This window comes from Nanorana parkeri, unplaced genomic scaffold (genome assembly GCF_000935625.1).
Source record: "Nanorana parkeri isolate BGI_ZX_2015 unplaced genomic scaffold, ASM93562v1 scaffold156, whole genome shotgun sequence".
Taxonomy (NCBI): Eukaryota; Metazoa; Chordata; class Amphibia; order Anura; family Dicroglossidae; genus Nanorana; species Nanorana parkeri.
Window position 1 is genome coordinate 80,697 of NW_017306424.1, and position 20,077 is coordinate 100,773.

At 39.8% G+C, this 20,077-nt stretch overlaps 2 protein-coding genes across 2 annotated transcripts in view; both read left to right on the forward strand.

The window, feature by feature from the left end:
* DAB2 (DAB2, clathrin adaptor protein) overlaps positions 1–10,656 on the forward strand; it is a gene marked incomplete at its 5' end in the record, with an annotated part of 86,054 nt that extends 75,398 nt beyond the window's left edge. Inside the window, 2 exons of the mRNA XM_018554385.1 lie at positions 8,457–8,547; positions 10,292–10,656. Of these exons, the coding sequence (XP_018409887.1) occupies positions 8,457–8,525 (69 nt within the window). The remainder of the gene's footprint in view (positions 1–8,456; positions 8,548–10,291) is intronic.
* The window catches only part of C9 (complement C9), a 37,399-nt gene continuing 27,262 nt past the window's right edge, over positions 9,941–20,077 (forward strand). The window contains exons 1-2 of the mRNA XM_018554386.1: positions 9,941–10,097; positions 11,796–11,911. Of these exons, the coding sequence (XP_018409888.1) occupies positions 9,941–10,097; positions 11,796–11,911 (273 nt within the window). The remainder of the gene's footprint in view (positions 10,098–11,795; positions 11,912–20,077) is intronic.

The following is a 20,077-nucleotide window of genomic DNA, read 5'->3' on the forward strand; positions in this document are numbered from 1 at the left end:
TGAAAATAAATATTTATAAAAAGAAGTGTCTTAATGCTTTTAGCAACCAGAATAGAGTATGTCAGAAAACAATAGCAAACATCTAAGTGGTTGTTAATCAAAACAGTATTGTATTTAATTGTATACAGTTTATTCACATGCTGCACTCAACAAACACTATTCAGCAACAATCTATGATGTCATAGAACTTCTCAATTATTGTCAAGCAAATGCTAGTGATACCAATTGACTTTTACATATATTTTGATGGCAACAAGTGTTAAAATATCACATGATTTGGTAGAATATTGTATGAAATACCATATGCATTATCTGTAGGGCTGCGGAAATTAACGATTAACTACTCGATTAATCGTTAATTTTTTTAATCGATCAAAATTCATTTCATCATACTCACCTCTCCGCCGGCTTCCAGGTCTTCCGGGAGTCCCGTCACGGACATCGACGTCACCGGACTCCTCCCCCCTTCCCCAAGTGGCACCGTCGGCTAACGAAGGGAAGGGGGGAGGAGTCCGGTGACGTTGATGTCCGTCACGGCTAACGAAGGGAAGGGGGAGGAGAGCAAGTGCCCAAGGCATACATTATTATTTTTAATTAAAGAAAAAAAGCTATGTTTTGAAAAACGAAAGCAATGCTTTAAATGATAAGCTTTGTTTGCTTTCATCAAGCTCGTCAGAGATCCAGTGACATCACGGGCATCGACGTCACCGGACTCCTCCCCTTTTCCCCAAGTGGCTCCATCGGCTAACGAAGGGAAGGGGTTAGGAGTCCGGTGACGTCGATGTTCGTGACGGCTAACGTTATAATTAATCGAAATTCATCGATTAACAAAAAATTTGATTAATCGAACACGGAAATTTTAATCAGTAACAGCCCTAATTATTTGCATTGATAATGTGAGTGAATCTTTTTTTTAATTAGCCAATAAGAATTTTCAAGACATGATGAAAGGAAAGCAAATAACCAATGCTTTAAAGCTTTTAGGAATTGATCCCTTTATGGCGGCCCACAATAGATCTTTCATGAAAAACAATGTTAGGATTACTACTGTAAGTAATATCATAGAGTACTCCTCAGAGTTATTTAGCCCGAGTTTTCCTGCAACCTTAAAGTAACACTAAACTCTGGAGTTAAATCTTAAAAATGCATTCAGGTACCTTAAAAGAGAACTATGGGGTAAGTGTTTTTCCCCATAGTTCTCTTAAGGGTCACGGGAGGACATATACTAGCCTCCTCCCGTGACCCAAAGCTCAGTATAAAACACAAAAATTCCCCAGCCTCAGCCTGCCAGCCAGCCTGCAACCAAACAAGTAGCCCTGTCAACAGTATGCGTTAAAATCAGAGGTTTTAGTTGCACAAACTTTTGGCCAAAAATATGTAGAAGCCACACTGCCGCGCCAAGGCACCTCTGCAAAGTGTGGTCCTAACTCTATGTATCTGAGTCTCCAAGTGTGAGCATATTAATGAAGTTGATAAATTACATGCAGGTGTACCTGGAGGTAGCCAACTCCTCCTGATAAGGTGCAGGGACGCACTGGAGGCCCAGCAACCAAAAATGCACGCTGGGACTCCAGTGCGTCCCCCTAACCCAAAATAGTCAAACTAGAAAAAATGGTACATGCATGAATCTATAACCGGCCTTTGTAGCTCATTTTATCGCGAACTACAGCTCGCGGTATACTGAGACCGCCACAGCCGGGATGACAGCGTGAATGACAGCTGGCTCTGCCTATCTAGCGACAGAGCCAGCTGTGCCCGCCCCCTTCCCCATCCATTCCTCCAGTCAGCCCTGGAGGATCGGAGTGGGGAGGGGGGGAATCCCTGCAGGCAACCGTGACTGACAGTCACCGCTCTCTGCAGGGAGATGATCGAGAAGTAAGCGAGCTATGGTATGTGTTCGCTCACTTCCCGATCTATTAAGCTGGCGTGTGAGAGTTTCATTATCACACATCTGCTCGAACTATAAGGCTGAGTGATTTTCACTCACCTCATAGTTCTCCTTTAACTAACAGAAATGTCTCTTATTTGTGTATCACTCGGCTGTAGATCCTCAAATCATCTCTGAATTGGTGCTGACACTGTCCTTCCTTCTGGATGGTGGCTACCTTTGATCCCCATGGTCCCTGTGAGTGTTGTAAAGTAGTCACTGCTCCAAGCTCACTCCTGTGATGGACTACAATCTCACTTTTAGTTTACTAATTTGTATTGAAGTTATAGTCTATCATGGGAGCGAAGAGGTAGGAGTTGTGCCCAAAAAAAGGCTAGCGGAGGGTCAAGGACTGGTCCCTGTAGCTTACCTTTCCCCTGGAACTCACTTGCACACACCATGCTCGATTCTGTGCTGTGTCTTTGTGACAAAGATGCAGGATTCAACCCCCCCCTAATAACTGGTGATCTAATTAACTTAATAAATAGTAACTTAATAATAGTTAATAAATAGTGAACTCATGTATGGTGGGAAAGGGATGATCAATGGGCAGCAGGAGAGGTGGAAGAGCCACATATCCACAGCATATGGAAGGGGCATCAGTGGTCCGAAGAAGTTGAGAATTGTAAGAGAGCAGCAGCACATCAGTAGGGGGCGGTCCTGAAAAGGCAGCAGGATAAATGGAGAAAGAACAGATCCGCAGAATGAATGAGGTAGGGATAGGGAGTTGCTTGCACTTTAGGTATAACCAGGGGTGTTGTTACCACTGTAAAAGACCTGGGGCACCTTTGGTCAGCCTAGGGAGGGTAAGGATGTGGGACGCGTAGTGTACTGCAGTGAATGGTGGGTATGGACAAATTGCACTTGCAGTGGGAGGAGGTTAAGGGGCTTAGTTAACTAAGCCCCAACACAAATCTTCACTTCCACCAATTCCAAATTCTACTTCCCAGGACAAATGTTTGCCCCCTCAAGCCCAAATCATCTCTACCAGCAGAAACCCTTTATCTCCCCATGAGCCTAATGCCCAGAGTGCATACTCCCCCGTGCCCAAGGAGAGCCTATCAGCCCATCAGACGCAAAAGTGGAGAGGATTGGCCTTAGATCAGAGGTTCTTAAAGGGAAAAGAGAAGCTTTTCTTCCTCTTTTAGGATCCATGAATGTAACATTTACAGTTACAAATAGGATTAGTGTTACAGTTGCTACATTTTCCCTTAGAACAATATACTGTATGTTAGTGAATGTCTCTGAGTTTTTATCCAGTGTTTGTGTAACATTCCTATTAAATATGTCTCTATGAGAGCTCTGGGTCTTTCTGTGGGATTTGCTCTGCACACAGCAATCATTAGTTAATGGACACCAGTTTTACTAACATCCTGTTTCGAAAGTGCAAACTAAATAGCCTGTTTGCTGACTACAGGTTAAAGTCCATGTTTTTAAAGTTCATGTTTTTCAGTGTGAATTTTTTTTTTAGTTACAAGAAATAAGAAAGAGCTTCTAAAATTTAACAAGGACAGCGGCTGTCTAACATACATGAGGCTTCAGCATGGCACTAGACTGGTGCCCAGAGGGGCCACTAGTTTAAGCATCAAATGCATGCCGGCCCCAAAGTAAGCACCACTTTTTTAAGTCAGGTAATGGCAAGCTCCAGCTGAGGATGGGAACCCTAGTTGTGAAAAACAATATTGTGCCCAGCTAATAATCATACACATCTAATAAATTGAAACATATATAAATGAGTCACATATATGAGCCTTCAAACAAAAGAGGCATTGAAAATATCTACACACAGACAAAAAAGCAATATAGGCAAAAAGAGTCCCAGGAAAAAACAAAAGCAAACAATGGTGATTGTGCAAAAAAAATCCTCAGATGATCCGCAGCCAATCTGCATGTAACTCTCAGGAAAGGATAATCACACAATACAGGCAGACCTTCACCTCCACCCAGTGAGTGATGATAACAAGTGAGTGCTCACCTGGGGAGGTAGACCCACAGAGCTAGGTCAAATGCGCCTTTTCCCTTCTTAATGGGGGAGGGAAGCCCATGCACAGAAAAGGCGATAAGGTCTCCCCAGATCACAGGTAACAGTATAAATCCAGGTAGAAAGAGAAAAAGGACAAGGACATAGTGCGTAATGTCCAATAAAATGTAATTTATTAAATAAAAAATGCGTACTCACAATGGTGTAAACAGTACAGGCATTGGGTATTGCTGGATCCTGCTGGGTATTGCTAGTTGTGCCACTTTTAAACCCATCTGTAGGTTGCCCCGATATTTCCTGCCCCCGCGGAGCACCCTCCACACCCTTTTTAACATATAGGCCTTTTTTTCCATGGGTCAAGCTAAAATGTTTGAACAAGAAGCAGCATTCATTGTAAGCATTTTAAATAAAAATCTGTTGACTTTAATACCACTTTAAGCCCTGTTGTGGGCTTACAAAACACTGCATTTTTGTGGACTGAATGGAGTGAGCCCTGCTAGTTTTCTTATTAGGTTTTTTTGTTAAACTACTCAACTACTCCCATTCTCAGATCTCTACATACATATATAAAAGCTATATGCAGCATTCTGTAGTCCAAGATAAGAACTGGTTGGGCTAAATAGCCTCTTTGAGATAATACCGGCTATACTTTAATATTACTACCATGGCAAGCTGCTCCGTCATATTGGCAATGATTAAACACTATATTACCAATGATTCTGTCTATTGCTAGGATATTGCAAAGGGGGAGATCATACTGTATATATGGTGTCTGTGTGGTTAGGGGGGATGCTGCTGCTTATATATAGCTGGTATGATGGAGGATGGTAGGGAACTGTCTATGTATATATTTATAGATCTATATAGATATATCCATATCTTATATGGGAGATTTGTATATAACTGCTAGATCACACAGAAAACTGTGGAATCTAAAAATGGAGAAATGATGAACCCTTGAATAATCTATATCTATAGCTAAAGTGAAAATACAGTGTATAATGGACCCACTTTTCTTGAAAGTACATTAGAGAATAAGAATACTCCAGCAAAATATTGAAATCCTCTCCAGCGTTAATTTAAGTTAAACTTCAAATCTTCCGAAACAGAAAAAGCTAAATGTTTCCAGTCTGTGTCATTATTTTGGCTTTTATCAGTTTGTATTTTAACTTATATACACTGCCGGGACCTTACATATAATCTATTTTAAAGGGACCCTATTATCACAAATATTTCTTCTACCTTATCCACACCCATATTAAAAATTGGAAAGAGACAATGTGGAGAAATTGTTTTTTTTTTAGGGACTTTGAACGACACTTCACAGGAGTGTTTATATATAAAATGTATACATTTTATTCAATATATGATTACAAAAAAAAGGAACAAATTGAATAATAAAAACCACAGTAGAAAACACCTCTAATCTCCACCAGTACCCTGAGACAAGATTGACATGATTGGTTAAGCTAAGTAATACAAAGATACAATTAGTTTGTAGGTTTCAACTCCTACAACTATGATTGACACAATTCAATTGATAGGTAATCTATAGCAATTCATCAAGTGGAGTGTTAGGTATGTACAAGATAATAACTCTATAAGTATTTGAAACCATCAGGTGAGTAGAGATGAATTCACTGTTTAGCCCACTAGGACTCTATCTGATTAGTTTAACATGATTTCCTTGAACTCCACCTGGTATTAATTCCTGTTTTGATTACGCCAACTGATGTGTCTCAACCGGTATAACATGATTCATACAAATCATAGAATAGATATGGTACATCATAATGCAAAAAGTATTTTTAGTGTAAGGATTCTTAGCTTGACCCAGGGAGTTTGAAATTCGTGGAAGATAACAACGCGTTTCGCGTAAAAAAAAGCTTCTTCAGGTCAAGAGGTGGTCTAAATTGAGAATTTTGAAAAAGTCATATAAATCATCTAATGAAGGTCTAATGAAAAGCAAGCAGTGATAATAAGTAATAATATGCTTCTGCTTAATATACAACAGTACATTCAAATGTCCAAGGTCTACAGTCAACAGGTACATTGCATGAAAAAACAGAAGGAAAGAAAACATTGATAATCGAAAGACAGAAAAAAGGAGAATACCATTCTTACTAATCCCCGATGAGGCCACCAGATGCCCCCATAGGGCAGTATTCTCCAGATTTTTGGGGTTAAACTTTCGCCCAGACAGTGGAATAAGTAAGGGCAACAGCGTCTAAACATGAGGAGGCCAATATAATAAATAAGAGTACCGTATCACAAACAGTTGAGAAATCTATAGGCAGCATGATCACCAAAGCAATATCAATCACTGCTCCCAGATACTTCCTCTCCTCCACAAGCAATTAGTACTTGTAGACAAAAATGAATATCGCATAGTATAAAGTAAACTTTATTTAAAAACGGTTATAAAGACTTACAATCATATACTAGATCTCAAATGTTTCCAATTACACATTCAGCCAGCCCAGTTCCCATCCTCTCACCAGTTCCTTCGCTTCCCTTCCGGGTAAGTCAGCCAGGGATAGTAACTGCTTGTAGAGGCACCGGTCGCTCAGCTGACGCGATGACCGCGTGTACACACCGACTCAACTGGGTTGTTTGCAATGAGGACTGGATCCGTCTAATTCCCCAAAATGCTTTGGTGATATCTGACATATTCATTCAAATAAACAACCTAGAATAACCAAAGAGGACCATTTTTTAAGAGGCACTCCTAACCACACAGGGTTTGAACGATCAAAAGCTCAACAAAAGCTCAACAAACTTCAACTATTTCAGTCTCAATTTCACTATTGATACCTGGCATTACTCTAACAGGAGTCTAGAAGGCCATTGAATAACTTAAAGAAGCCAACGTACCAGGCCTGCACTGGTTCCCAGCACTCTATTTCTAAGTTCTAAATTAATAGACCCCATTTCACCATCTAATAAATTTGTTCAATCAACTAAAAACTATCCTGATCCTACATTCTTCCTTACAATCGGCACATATTGTTATGATCAACAGACAAGGGAACAACCTGCTGGAAGAACCAGAGAGGTACAGGCCAGTACTGCTGCTTAAAATGGCACCGAGATACTGTATCCAACTCCTGCTAGCAGAATTAATGCATTCCTACATTCTCTGATCCATTAAGACTAGGTAGACTTTGTCCAGCGATGGCAAATGATAATTATAAAGTGATCTACTTAATGTAGCTGCACAACATCCATGGTCTGCTCCCCGGGCTAGGTATTCTCTAGGCATTTGTTTATATCTCTCAGTATTATCTAGAATACATTTTATGTCGATGGAGCTTTAAAAACAATTTCCATACCAGGAAACCCTTTATAACTAACTGCCTAGCGGCTAGAATAAAAATAGTCTGGCTACTTTTCTGATGGCTGTCCTATTTCTCCAGCTATCATTCATGTTAGCTATAGAACCCTTAGAACACCTTATCAGACTAAATCCCAGTGTAGAATTAACTGGTTGCATACCAGACTCCTTATTACTTTGTTTGCTTACTGACAGCATCTCACTTTCATTGTCCTAACCCCTTATATCCTTTAACAATGTGTTAGCTATCTATTGCAAATTGTTCATTGTCCAAGGACTCACTGGCAAAGAAGAAACATCAGTTGTACAAAACATCTTATTATCAGATGACTTTGTATCCGATCTCAAAGCAGTCATGATGTTTAGCTGGTCCACCTTCCCCATCCTGCCCTAATCTCAAAGTAAACGTGCACTTCAGAATTCTTTTGCATGTTTGCATGTTATCTGTTTCTTGTTGGTCTGTGCATCTATTACCATGATGCCTACTCAATTGTTTGCTTGGATGTCATATGTTGTTTATTTTTGAACATTGTTCTCAGTCTCTGTACTGTTAAAGCTGCACTCTGGTAAAACAGCTAAAAACATACACAAATGATTTGTGTTTCTGTCTGTTCAGTCCTGAGATTTACACAGCGCTGCCAGCTAGTATTTACAACTTGCTAAACTGAACTATTCTCTGCTCCAGTTAAGCAACACAGCCAGGTAACGTCCCTGACTCCAATCTGTAAATGGACAGTGAAGAAGCAACTACAGACTAATGAGGTCATCTCCCTACTATCTACTTTTGTCAGTATGTCCCCAAGCAGTGTCCTTCTCTCTCTTAGGCTCCATTCACATATAGCGTTTGCGTTTCCAGCACAGTTTTCCGTGCAGAAGAAAACTCTAATATTTTTAATCCGCACAAATGCTGCTCATTTGTGGCTATTAAATATCTGCGAACGTGCAGAATCCGCCGGATTATCGCGCTTGTACTATTTCGGGGGCCAGGCAATTTCGTACCACGCGGTCTGAACAATGCACATTAAAGTGCATTTTATTCTCTGTTTAGAGCGGCTCAGCCGCTCAGGTAGGACCGAAGCCTAAGTCTGTCGTACAGGGGGTATTTTAATAAATACATTTCTGCATGTATTCATTTTTTTAATAACTGCCTGAAGCTCAGCGTTTCATTGCATCACAAAAGATGGTGCCCCTAAAAATATTTTTTTCTTTTTCAGAAACCCCTGGCTCATCAAATAACATCTTCTGATCCATTTGGGGATCCATTTGGAAATCCGTTTGCTTAAGAATGTGTCTATACTGTTCGTTGTAAGTAGTTTTGTATTTCCCTACTCAGATCACTGACAAAAACAGAATTGCCTTCGTACATTTTGTTTTTTTCTAATGGACCACTAAACTAAAAAAAAAAGAAAAAGGACCAACATCTGGATTGGCTGAGCCAAAGCTCTGGCAGCTCGCTCACTGCCTTTCGCCCATATTCTCATAGGGGCCGAATGGCAGTGAGTGAATAACCGAATGCCGGCTCGGCTATTCTGCTCCGTAGCTCCGTGGTCCCGAACAGAATAGAAAAAAAGTGCAAACAATGTAAAAAAGAAAATTGCTAAATGATTTGAAGATTTTTATAAAATAGGAAGATTTAAAAAAAAGAAAAATATTTAAAGAAAAAGAAATTTAAAAAAACATTTGGGTGGAGCTAACAGTGACAGCTAGCTCCGCTCAAGTGTTTTCTATTGGTCGGCACCTGCTAGACTCTTCTAGCAGGTGCCGGCCAATGAATAACAACTGGCTCCGCCCTGCTGTCATTTGCCGGCGAATGGCCTGTGGCGTTCGGCCTTCGCTTCGGCTGTAACTACGGCTCAGTCCACCGGAAGCATATGCCTTCGGCTCGCCTGAGCCGCTCAGCCGCCTTTGGCTGCGGTTTGGGCTATTGTGAATAGCCCGTACAGCAGCTACCAGATACCACTGTATCCTTCGGCTCAATAGTGAATAACCCTCCTAGTGTTACTGTAGGTAGTATTATAAATTGTCCTCTTTCTGATTAAACTAAAATTACATTTTGATACAAGGCATGGAAGAGTTATTTTTAAAAGAAAATAAAGGCGAATTTTTGCGCATTATTTTATGCAACACTAAAAAAAATAGCAAACAGTATATGTGATAATGAAAAGAAAGAGTCATTTTTATTTTAGTTTTGGATAGCTTGTTTTAAAGAGTTGAAATGTTTTAAAATATTTCAGTCTGTGACAAGAGGGAGGGGGGCTGCATGCATCACTGGCACAAGAAAGCATGGACAGCAATTAAAACATTGTCAGATGTTCCAACCCTTCCTTACTGCTAACTCACAAGGTTTTTTTTACTTTACTATATGATTGCTTCTACTGATGTCATAGGCAGATTAAAGGCCGTCCCTTTACTTTGATCTACTGTACATATGAAAATAATGAACAATAGTGACGGGATACAAGGAGGAATTTTTTTAGAGCCCAAGGCCCAGAAGTAGTTATGGCATAACTTACTATTTTTACTACTACTTTTAAAAATTGTAAGCTAGAGATGTTTAGCAAAAGAGACATGCACAGTCTCTTTTGCCAAAAAACCTTTGCCCAGTGCTCCCTACAATATTATATTAACACTGCACGGTACATGCATTGTGCAGTGTACAGCCCGAAGAATAAAGTTGGGTGCTGGGGATAATGTAACCATGTGCACATGTGCAAGAGTTACATCATCAGTGGCCATCCAGTGGCGAAAAAGGAAAGCTGTGGGACCCAGAAGAAGTGGCGGAGGAGATGGCAGCATTGTCAGACAGAGCAGCAATTGGAGCCTGGACCTGTCACCGCTGGTGGTGTGTCATTATGGTGAGAGCCCACTTCCGTTCTGCAGAATGTAGATCCATTTTATTTAATAATAAAAATGATATAAAGATATTGAAAGATCAGTAAGCCTTTGTATAATAATGCCGTCTAATTATGCAATGTGATTGTAAGTATATAAGCTTAAATAACAATACACATTCTATGAAACTGAAAATGTGTTTCTTTTCTTGTTACAGCTATGCACAAAGCAGGAAACAACTGAACTCTGAAAACTCCAGGGGGCCCCATTTCATCACTTTGTCTTTATGACATTAATCAAAATGTTTGCACTGAATACAGAAATATTTCATTTTAGTAGATCTTTTCCATAATTTCCTTATAATAGGCCACAAGGGAATCTAAAAGTTCGAGTTGTGTATGTGGAAGGCAGACTGTCATATATTCATTTGCCTCAGAAGTGTAATTAGGGGAGGGCGAAGGTCCAACCACCCAGGGAGCAGAGAAGAAATGGTGTGCAATATTACATTTTAGAAAACCTGTGAGGTATGTGTTTGACAATTCAACTAAAGGCCAACATCTAATATATTGCAGATGCTGGCAAGTTCACATGCTTATATCTCTCAGTGACTCCAGTGCAGAGAAAATGCTGACCATAATTCCCGGGTTCCATGTAACTTCCAAAACACTTACAAAGCGATGGTGTTGGCCCCACTGCTAATTTTTCCATTTTGTAGAATAGAGCCCAGCTGCAGGAAAATGACACTTTTATTTTGTCCTGGTGGGCGGAAGCAGAGACATATACTATTGCAGGGAAGTCTCACCACTGGAGTCTTCAAAATATATCAAGCCAGTGACAGATTCAACACATTGACACTCAACCAGTGCTAAAATAATATGGAGTTGGCCTGGACACTGTGGCTGTAGACACTATATAGCAGCCAACAATCATTCAAAACCTTTGTAAACATGTACACTTGTATGTGTAGGGCATGCATATTTCTGAAATGAGCAGACACAGTGCTAGCCTCATATTGGAGGAACATTGTGATTGCATGGGAAAATACAAGTCAGACAAATGTCTTTCTCCTCCAAGACTGGAAGACCAGGGTAGTGTCTACTCAGAAGCACTGTCCATTTCTGGGAAGACCTTTGGGTTCTTGCAGCTATTATATTTTAACCAAACTCAGAAAAAAGTTGCAGCTTGAAATGTCCTAAAAGGAAATTGCACACAAATCCTCAGTTACACCTTTTCTCATAGAAATGGAAAGTGGATCCCCCTCTTCCCACTTTATAGTTTATTCAGGACCAGAACTAGCATTCCCAGACTTCCTTGCTACAGCACTGCTGGTGGGAAGTGGCCTTACAAACTTATACTAATGTACTGCTTACTGCAGCATCCTAGAGCTACAAATAAGAGTGAGGTCAGTGAAAGACCAATTTTGTTTGACAGTCATGTTTTTTTCCATTATGCTGAAGCAGTGAGTAAACTTTAGAACAACTTTTTCTGGAAGTTTCCTTCCCCTTTTAACCCCCTTGCTCAACTAAGCTCATCTATCCACACCACTCTCCCTCTTCACAGTTCCATACTTACCTAGTCCTTGTGCCACCACCACATGCCATGTTTGTCCTGTGACAGGCCTCTTGTTCTCAATGTCCACACATTTACAGTAAAACCAATAGAATTCTATGGGGGTTGTCTATTAGCCCCATCTTCTTTTGGGTTCTACTGCACACATGCAGGGAGCAGAAAGAAGAGGCCCCACCAGCTGGAAGTAAACATCCTGCGGGACTCAGTGCGAGAACTAGATAACTATAGTTATGTGAAGAGGGAGTGTGGGGTAGATGAACTCAGTGGGGTGGGGGAAAATCCCTTACCCTTTAATGCTCTTTGACCTATCGAACAACCTTGACAGAGTGTCATTTCTGAAATAGCTGACTGAAACTAACCATTAGTGGGCACAAAACTTAATGTTATCTCAACCATTTCATAAATCGCACAATATGATCACAATAAAAGCACTACGTTCTGGGGAATCCGGAAAATTGTGAGGTGACTTGCTATTGGGCTTTGTTGACCAAGCAGAGAAAACTTCAAAACACACATTATCCTCTATTGAAAGGTCATCCAACAGCCTTTGGACTGTAATAAAATCTTAATTCATGGGTCTGATAGTTGTTACTTGCCTACAGATCAGAAACCTTTATCTTAATTAAGTTAAAGTCTTCATTTACATAACTTGTGAGTGGGAGGGGTAATCCAGTCTAATCCAAGCTTCAATTTTGGAGATATATGTAAAAAGACAAAGTCAAATGCTGGACAAACCTTAGTTGCTAACCTAGTAATCAGCAGATATTAACAGTTTCATTTTTTTTCAGTGCCTTTGCATGATGAAAGTTTTCAAGCATGCCCAATACATACACCATGGTTGCAGCCCACATAGGTTCTCTAGAACCCTGTGCCATCACTGGATCATCTCAGATCATGATCTTTGGCCTGTCACCTTACTGGCTGCTACTGATTTGAAAGGCTTCTCTCATTGGCATGTTGTTTAACCCCACAATATGGCTTCCTCTACTGTAGATAATGGAAAACTATGACCAGTGACATTTATGGTATTATACACTTAACACAATGCCTAGTTTATGTAATTGGGTATATCATGGAAGCTTCATACATCCCCTTCTGCTCAATTCCAGGTTGATAAGTCAAAGCACACTGTCTGCATGTTTACCTACACCTGTTTTTAGGAGTTGATCAAGAAAGAAGAAATATGATTGATTTCTATTTTAATTTCACACCGCCATTTCACATTGTACTATAATAATAAATAATCCCCCTTATGTGTTTTATGTTACACGATAGTGATGATATTGATCTCACCCATGTTTGTTTTCAGGTTAACTTCCCCACATAAAATGTGTAACAGGGCTATGGCAGGTTTCCATGGGCCCTGGTACAACATAGATCTATGGGAAACGTTTTAATCTTGCCACTTCTACTCAACTTCACCTACTGTTCTGCAAAGTAAGGGGGCGAAGTAGTGGCTCTGTAGAAGAACAGACCCCATTTCTAGAGACATTGCTCTTAAAGTGTATGTAAAGCCAAAACTTTAAGTTTTTTCAGGTGGAAGAGTTAAAAACCATCTTCTACAGTTGTCACTGTAACTGGTTTTCCCCCTGGAAGACAACTTCTAGACTACTTCTTGTTCTAGTGAAAATGGTAAAATGTGGGATTTTACCTTACTTTCTGTATTGGTGACAATGGCTGCCAGAACAAACAGTAAGGACACTCCCTAACGGGGGCACACACAGCAATGCAACCTGAAAGATAGTCTATCCCTTCACCAATCCAAAACTAGAAAAAGTTATGCCTTTACATACACTTTAAGGAGAGGAAGCATAAAAGAGATTCTTGTTGTGGTTTTATACATAGTTCACGAGGCACGTCCTATAGGTTTTAATTGTATGACTGATCCCCTTTAAAGAAACATGTAACTGAGACATGCATGGAAATTGTTATATTCAGTACAGCAAAGTGTAAGGTTCCGCTAACCATTCAGCCAGTACAAGAATGCATACATCTATGACCTACCTACAATAAATCGCTTGCTGTGGGGTCACTGCACTTTGCAAATCATCACTGCTCACCGCTGTTTGCCTTATTAACCAAGTCTTTTTATGTGGTCACTCTCCCATTGCAAGTAGATGGAAGTAAAACAAAAGTCCTGGAAGAAGTATTTGCTTATTTCCAACATTTGTGCAATATCACCAATAAACAAATTTGCTCACCACCCGACAGCCTTTCTGGATTCTGCTGAGATGTGGACTCTATTGTTGCATACCTCTGGGACTGTGGGATCTATTTTCTTACATCAATGGAATTTTTAAGCTAAAGGACCTTAATGATCAAATTGTATAGCTGGTTGAATTCTAAAATCATCAATGGACTTAGAACATCCTAGGTTCGTTTTCACAATGACTTCAATCATTTCTATTACAACCAAACACAGTAAAGACGATTTTTAGGGAATATTTTTAGAATTTTTTTTGGTAGTTGATCTGGTATCAGCTTGGAAAGAAGCTGAAGAAGCATCTTTTTCATGACATAATTAATAGTCTGGCCTCAATACTTTTCAGTATGAACTTAAACTATGAAATGGTGTATAAGTAAATCATATATATGTATTGCTAAACTGGAAACCTTTTAAGTATGAAAGTGATTTGTCAAGCAGGTCCTGCGTGATATTCTTCATATACCTATATTATCAATGCACTTTTTATTTTGTAAAGGAAAACAATCTATAATGTTTAATTGCATTTTTTTTCAATTAAACTCGGTATGTAATAGACTTTAAAATCTTACTTTGTTCTTTGCTCTGTCTGTACAAACTCAAATTGTGTTCCTTATATAATGTTATATTAAAATATATTATTCAATATGCTATTTTCTTTCTGTTTGGTTTAGAAAGTGTCATTCAAATTCTACCTATACTGAATTGAAAATTTGAAGTGTAGGTATAGCCTGTTTGGTAGAAGTAGATTTCCTTTCACTTCCTGTCCTGGACACGCAACACAAAGTAAACACACGCAACACAACACAAATAGAGGGGTTTATTTCCCCAGGAGGAACACAAAGTTAGTGCAGTCTAACCCTTCCCTACTCTATGCAAAATGTAAAAAAAAGTATTTACATGCACTTAAATGAGCTTTACCAGGTGACAAGAGGGGAAAAAACTATGAGGTTCACGATATAGCCAAAGTATCTCTATGTTTGTAGTTATAAACAGCTTCCACTCTTCTTGGAAGGCTTTCCACAAGATTTTGAAGTTTGTCTGTGGGAATCTGTGTCCATGTAGCTAAAAGAGCATTTGTGAGGTCAGGTACTTATGTTGTATGAGAAGACCTGGCTTGCAATTGGCTTTTATCCCAAAGATATTCAATGAAGTGAGAGATCTGTGGAGGCCACATGAGTTCCTCCATACAAGACTCATCAAACCATGCCTTTGTGGAGTTGCAGCATAAAATAGGCTTCACCAAACTGTTACCACATGGCTGGAAGTACACAATTATCTAAAATGTTTTTGTACTGTTTGCTGTAGCATTAACAGTATAATTCACTGAAAACACCTGAACTGAATAATTTGGGGAATAGTCCACATACCTTTGACTTCATATTAGGTGTGATGGTCAGGTGTCCACAAAACATTGGCCATATAGTGTACTAATACTAAAGAAATCGACAATTACTTGCAGGCTCACTATACCTTCAGATGACCTAAAAATCCCCAAACCCACACACACTATTTGGCAGTTATTCATCACACAACTTTTTGACAAATAACTGTCCCAACTTTGTGCCTTCCTGTTGGTTGCCAAATGTTGAGAGCCTTACTGGCTTATAGAAAGTAATGGGCATGGGAGAAGGATGGACCCTCTATCATTAAAGTAAAAGTATGGTCAATTTTGACCAATAGGGTGCCAGGTTTTTGGAGATGCTAGGGGTAAGCTGTGCCAGCAAACAGGCACCAGAAAGTTTCCTGCTTTATAAATGTTTTGCTAAGGCAAACCCACAGGTTTCCTTTAATTAGATCTGTCTGCAGTCCACTGCAGTCAGACTTACCTCTACCAGAACACAAAACAGGTTCACTGGGAGTGTCCTTCCTAAAGTTTGTGCTGTGTAACTTCCTCCCTTTCTCTGTTTCCTGCATCATCACTGTTCCAAGGCAGGTTTTAACCCGAATGTTGGCCGTAGGAAACTTCTTTGCACTAACATCATTTTACATTGGGTGTACATTATTTGAGAGATAGCAAGAAGTCTGCAGTAGGTAATGTTTCCTGCATCACCTGCTGGTGTTCTCAAATACCCGGATCATTGAGAAAATAAAACAACTGGAGCACTACAGCAAATCACCAATGGAATATTAAACAGTAGAGCTGGTAAGCTGCAAATATTTTAAGGTTCAATTTGTAATTGTGATTGTTTTAGATTAGTGTGCATCTTATCAACTGACCCAGGAGTTACAAAATAGGTACCAAAAAAGTCTGTATTATGTGTGTTTTGGGTATGTGTGAAAAATCTGAAACTGACCTCGGCCATATGGGATAGATATTGTGAGTAGATATTGTGAGTTTGACTATTGAACCAAGTGGAACAGTTACTGATATGATATAGATGTCAAAACGTAAACATCACTTCGGCTGGACAGTCATGTTAAGGATTTGGGAACCAGGGAGCTGAACACACACACACACAGTTACCATACAAATTAAAACACAAGATGGTAAGGATTGACCTGCCCGTTAGCTATAGCTGAAGTACGGGTCAGGTTAAAAGCTTCCAAAATAATAGCAATGCCCTAATTATTTAAGCTTTAATAACACTTAAAGAGACTCTGGGGTTGATTCACTGAAGGCAAATAGGCTATTCATTTTGCAATTACATTTTCCTTTTAATAGGGAAATAATGGTATATATTTCCTGTTCCTGCTTAGCAGAGTTTATGCTGTATAGCATAATTTTGTGTAGTGTTTCTTGTTTTTTTTGTCTTTTTTTATTATGATGTTCTTTTTTTTTTTGTTTGGGTTGTTTTGTTAAGACACCAAGATTTTTAAAAAAGACATTGGAGGTACCACTATATCACCTTTTACAACATTTTACTATGCATTATCTCATTCCACCTCCGAAATGGCATCTACCGAATTTTGTATAATATCGCATAACGTGCAGGGACTAAACTCCCCACAGAAGCGAAGAGCTGCATTTAACTATTTTTCATCATATCCGGCAAATATAATATGTCTACAGGAAACAAAACTTTCTAACTCTTTTAACCAAAAATATATGCATAAAATATCCCCAAGTTTTTCAAGCTAATTTTATAGAAAAAAAGAGAGGGGTTCTAATAACGCTTCATAAAAATACACCTTTCACTTGTTCAAAGGAGATAGTAGACCCAGCAGGGAGATATTTAATTTTAACAGGTAATATTTTTGATACTAAAGTAATACTTGTCACATATTGTAACATAATTGTAACATATTGTCACATAAGTAACACTTGTCACGTCTATCTCCCACCTTGACTGCCTTTAGGCGTTCCCTAAAGACTCATCTCTTCAGGGAAGCCTATCCCACCTCAACCTAACCACTGAACCTTCACATTCTCACATAATTCATTCCCACAGCTACCACAGCTTCCTCATGTATCATTTCCCCCTCTTCTTTTAGATTGTAAGCCCTCAGGGCCAGGGCCCTCCTTACCATCTTGTCTTGAATTGTATTGTAACTGTAATGTCTTCCTTATATTGTAAAGCGCTGCACAAACTGTTGGCGCTATATAAATACTATGTAATAATAATAATATTATGCCCACAATATTAGACAAACACGTTTTTTTTCTCATTTGTTGGGAGTAATTGAAAAACACATGCAAGGCACTCTATTGATGATGGGAGGCTCCAACCTGGTCTTAGATTTTAGACTGGATAGGTTGGAATCTCGAGTTGCACTTTCTGCTTCTCATACACAATCTACACTCTTTCGCGCAATGTTAACTGAACACAATTTGATTGATATATGGAGGGAAAAAAAACCCACAACTCGTGATTATACTTATTCTTCTTGTCCTCACAAATGTTCTTCTCGAATAGATCACTTTTTTTTTTCTTCCTTCAACTATTAAGGCTCGTATCCTGTCAACATCCTGGTCAGACCATTCTCCTTTATTGATAAATTGTGCATCCCTTTCTCCAATTCTCCTATTCCCCCAAATTTCTGCATCAGTAGAACACATACAAACATCTATTTCTTCCTTTTTTAGTGAAAACGAGGGATTGGTTTAATCTCCAATATCTCTGTGGGAAGCCCATAAGACAGTTCTATGGGGAGAACTTATTAGTTTGGCTTCTAGATGAAATAAAGAGAGAAGTAAAGATTTTTTAGATATTACGTCCTGTTTGGAAGGGTTAGAGTCCGATTGGGGAAAAAACCCTATGGCTGCTATCCGAAGTAAAATTGATTCTGTTAAAACGCATCTTTTATGCATGCACTAATAAACCTGGGCCTATGATGGCAAATATGCTGAAAGCAAAACCAAATGTTATCCATACCTGGTGGACATGTCCAAAACTGGATAGGTTTTGGTTGAAAGTATTTCAGTTGATCAGTGACCTTTTTTGGGGTCAACGTTGAGAGAGATCCATGGGTAGCTTTATTACACCATAAACCCCTTTCTTTGACTAATTCACAACATAAATTGTGGATTTATGTTATGTTGGCGGCTAAACAGGCCATTGCCCATGCATGGAAGAAACCATATGTGCTTTTTAAAGAGGTCAAAAAAAGGATGGATTCCTTTTTTCTTAACGGAAAATTGACTAGTATTTTATTAGACTGCAATAAAAAATTTGTGAAGATCTGGGAACCCTGGGTTGCTTATGCCCATCCATCACTTTACGTAGAGAGCGTTATCCTTTTGTAGTAGATATAATCTTGATGATTTGCTCCCTTTTTTTTTTTATTGTTTTGTTTGTTTTTATGTTTTTTTGTGATGTCTTGTTAGTGGTTGTATGGCGGGGAGGTGATCATTCATAACTGAGGATATAGTCAACATACCAAGTCCTCAATTATGTACAAACACTCAGCAATCACTGATCGCTGAGTGTTTGCACTCGCTCTCATCTCTGACACGCTGTCACTGGAGGCTGAGCGAGCAGAGCAGGGAGGAGAACTCAGCCTCCTGTGACAGCGCTGGCTGTCTCAGCCCCCACACCGCTCTGCCGGACTGTGATAGGCAGGTGAGCGGTTTGGGAGGAGAGACACCGGCCGCTCACCGCGCTCTCCTCCCGCTGTCACTTTCTCTCCTCCTCGCTGGGACACAGAGCAGCGCCCAACGGGGAGGAATGAAACCTGGGATGCGCCGATGTATCGGCAGGAAAATGGCACTTTCTGCATTTAGCCAAAAGTGCCGTTTTTGGTTGATATGTTTCAGCGGCCGATATATCGGTGCATCCCTAATAATTTTGCTTGCACATGATTGGATGTCAAAAGAGCTTCACCTCATTCATTAAGCTAAGGGAAAATTCCCTACCAAAGTGAAAAACCTACAGTGAGGAAAATAATGATTTGATCCCCTGCAGATTTTGTAGGTTTGCCCACTTACAAAGAAATTAAAGGTCTATAATTTTTATCATAGGTCTATTTTAAATGATAGAGACAGAATATCAACCAAAAATCCAGAAAAAAACACATGATACAAATGCTATAAATTGAGTTGCAGTTCAGTGAGTAAAATACTCACCAACCAACAATAATTCTGGCTCCCACAGACTGGCTATGTGGTACACAGATTAGTTCTGTCAATGTAAGTAGGTGCTCCTAACAACAACTCGTTATGTATATAAAAGACACCTGCCCACAGAATCTCTTTCTTCCATTCAAACCTCACCACCATGGGCAAGACCAAAGAGCTGTCTGTTGTTAGGGACAAGATTGTAGACTTGCACAAGGCTGGAATGGGCTACAAGGCTATTGCCCTCAGTCTGGAGCTCAAGGCGAGATTTTGCCTCATGGGGTAAGGATGATCACTACAGGGGAGGAGCTTGTGAATGATCTCAAGGCAGTTTGCACCACAGTCACCAAACAAACCATTGGTAACACAATACACTGCCATGGATTGAGATCCTGCAGCGCCCGCAAAGTCCCCCTCCTCAAGAAGGCACATGTACAGGCCCGTCTGAAGTTTGCCAATGAACATCTAAATGATTGAGAGAAGGATTGGGAGAAAGTGCTGTGGCCAGATGAGAGCAAAATTGAGCTCATTGGCATTAACCCGACTCGCTGTGTTTGGATGAAGAAAAATGCTGACTATTACCCTAAGAAAACCATCCCCACAGTCAAGCACGGAGGTGGAAATATTATGCTTTGGGGCTGTTTCTCTGCGAAAAGTACCGGACAACTTTGAGGGGCCAATGGACAGGGCCATGTATTGTAAAATCTTGGATGAAAATCTCCTCCCTCAGCCAG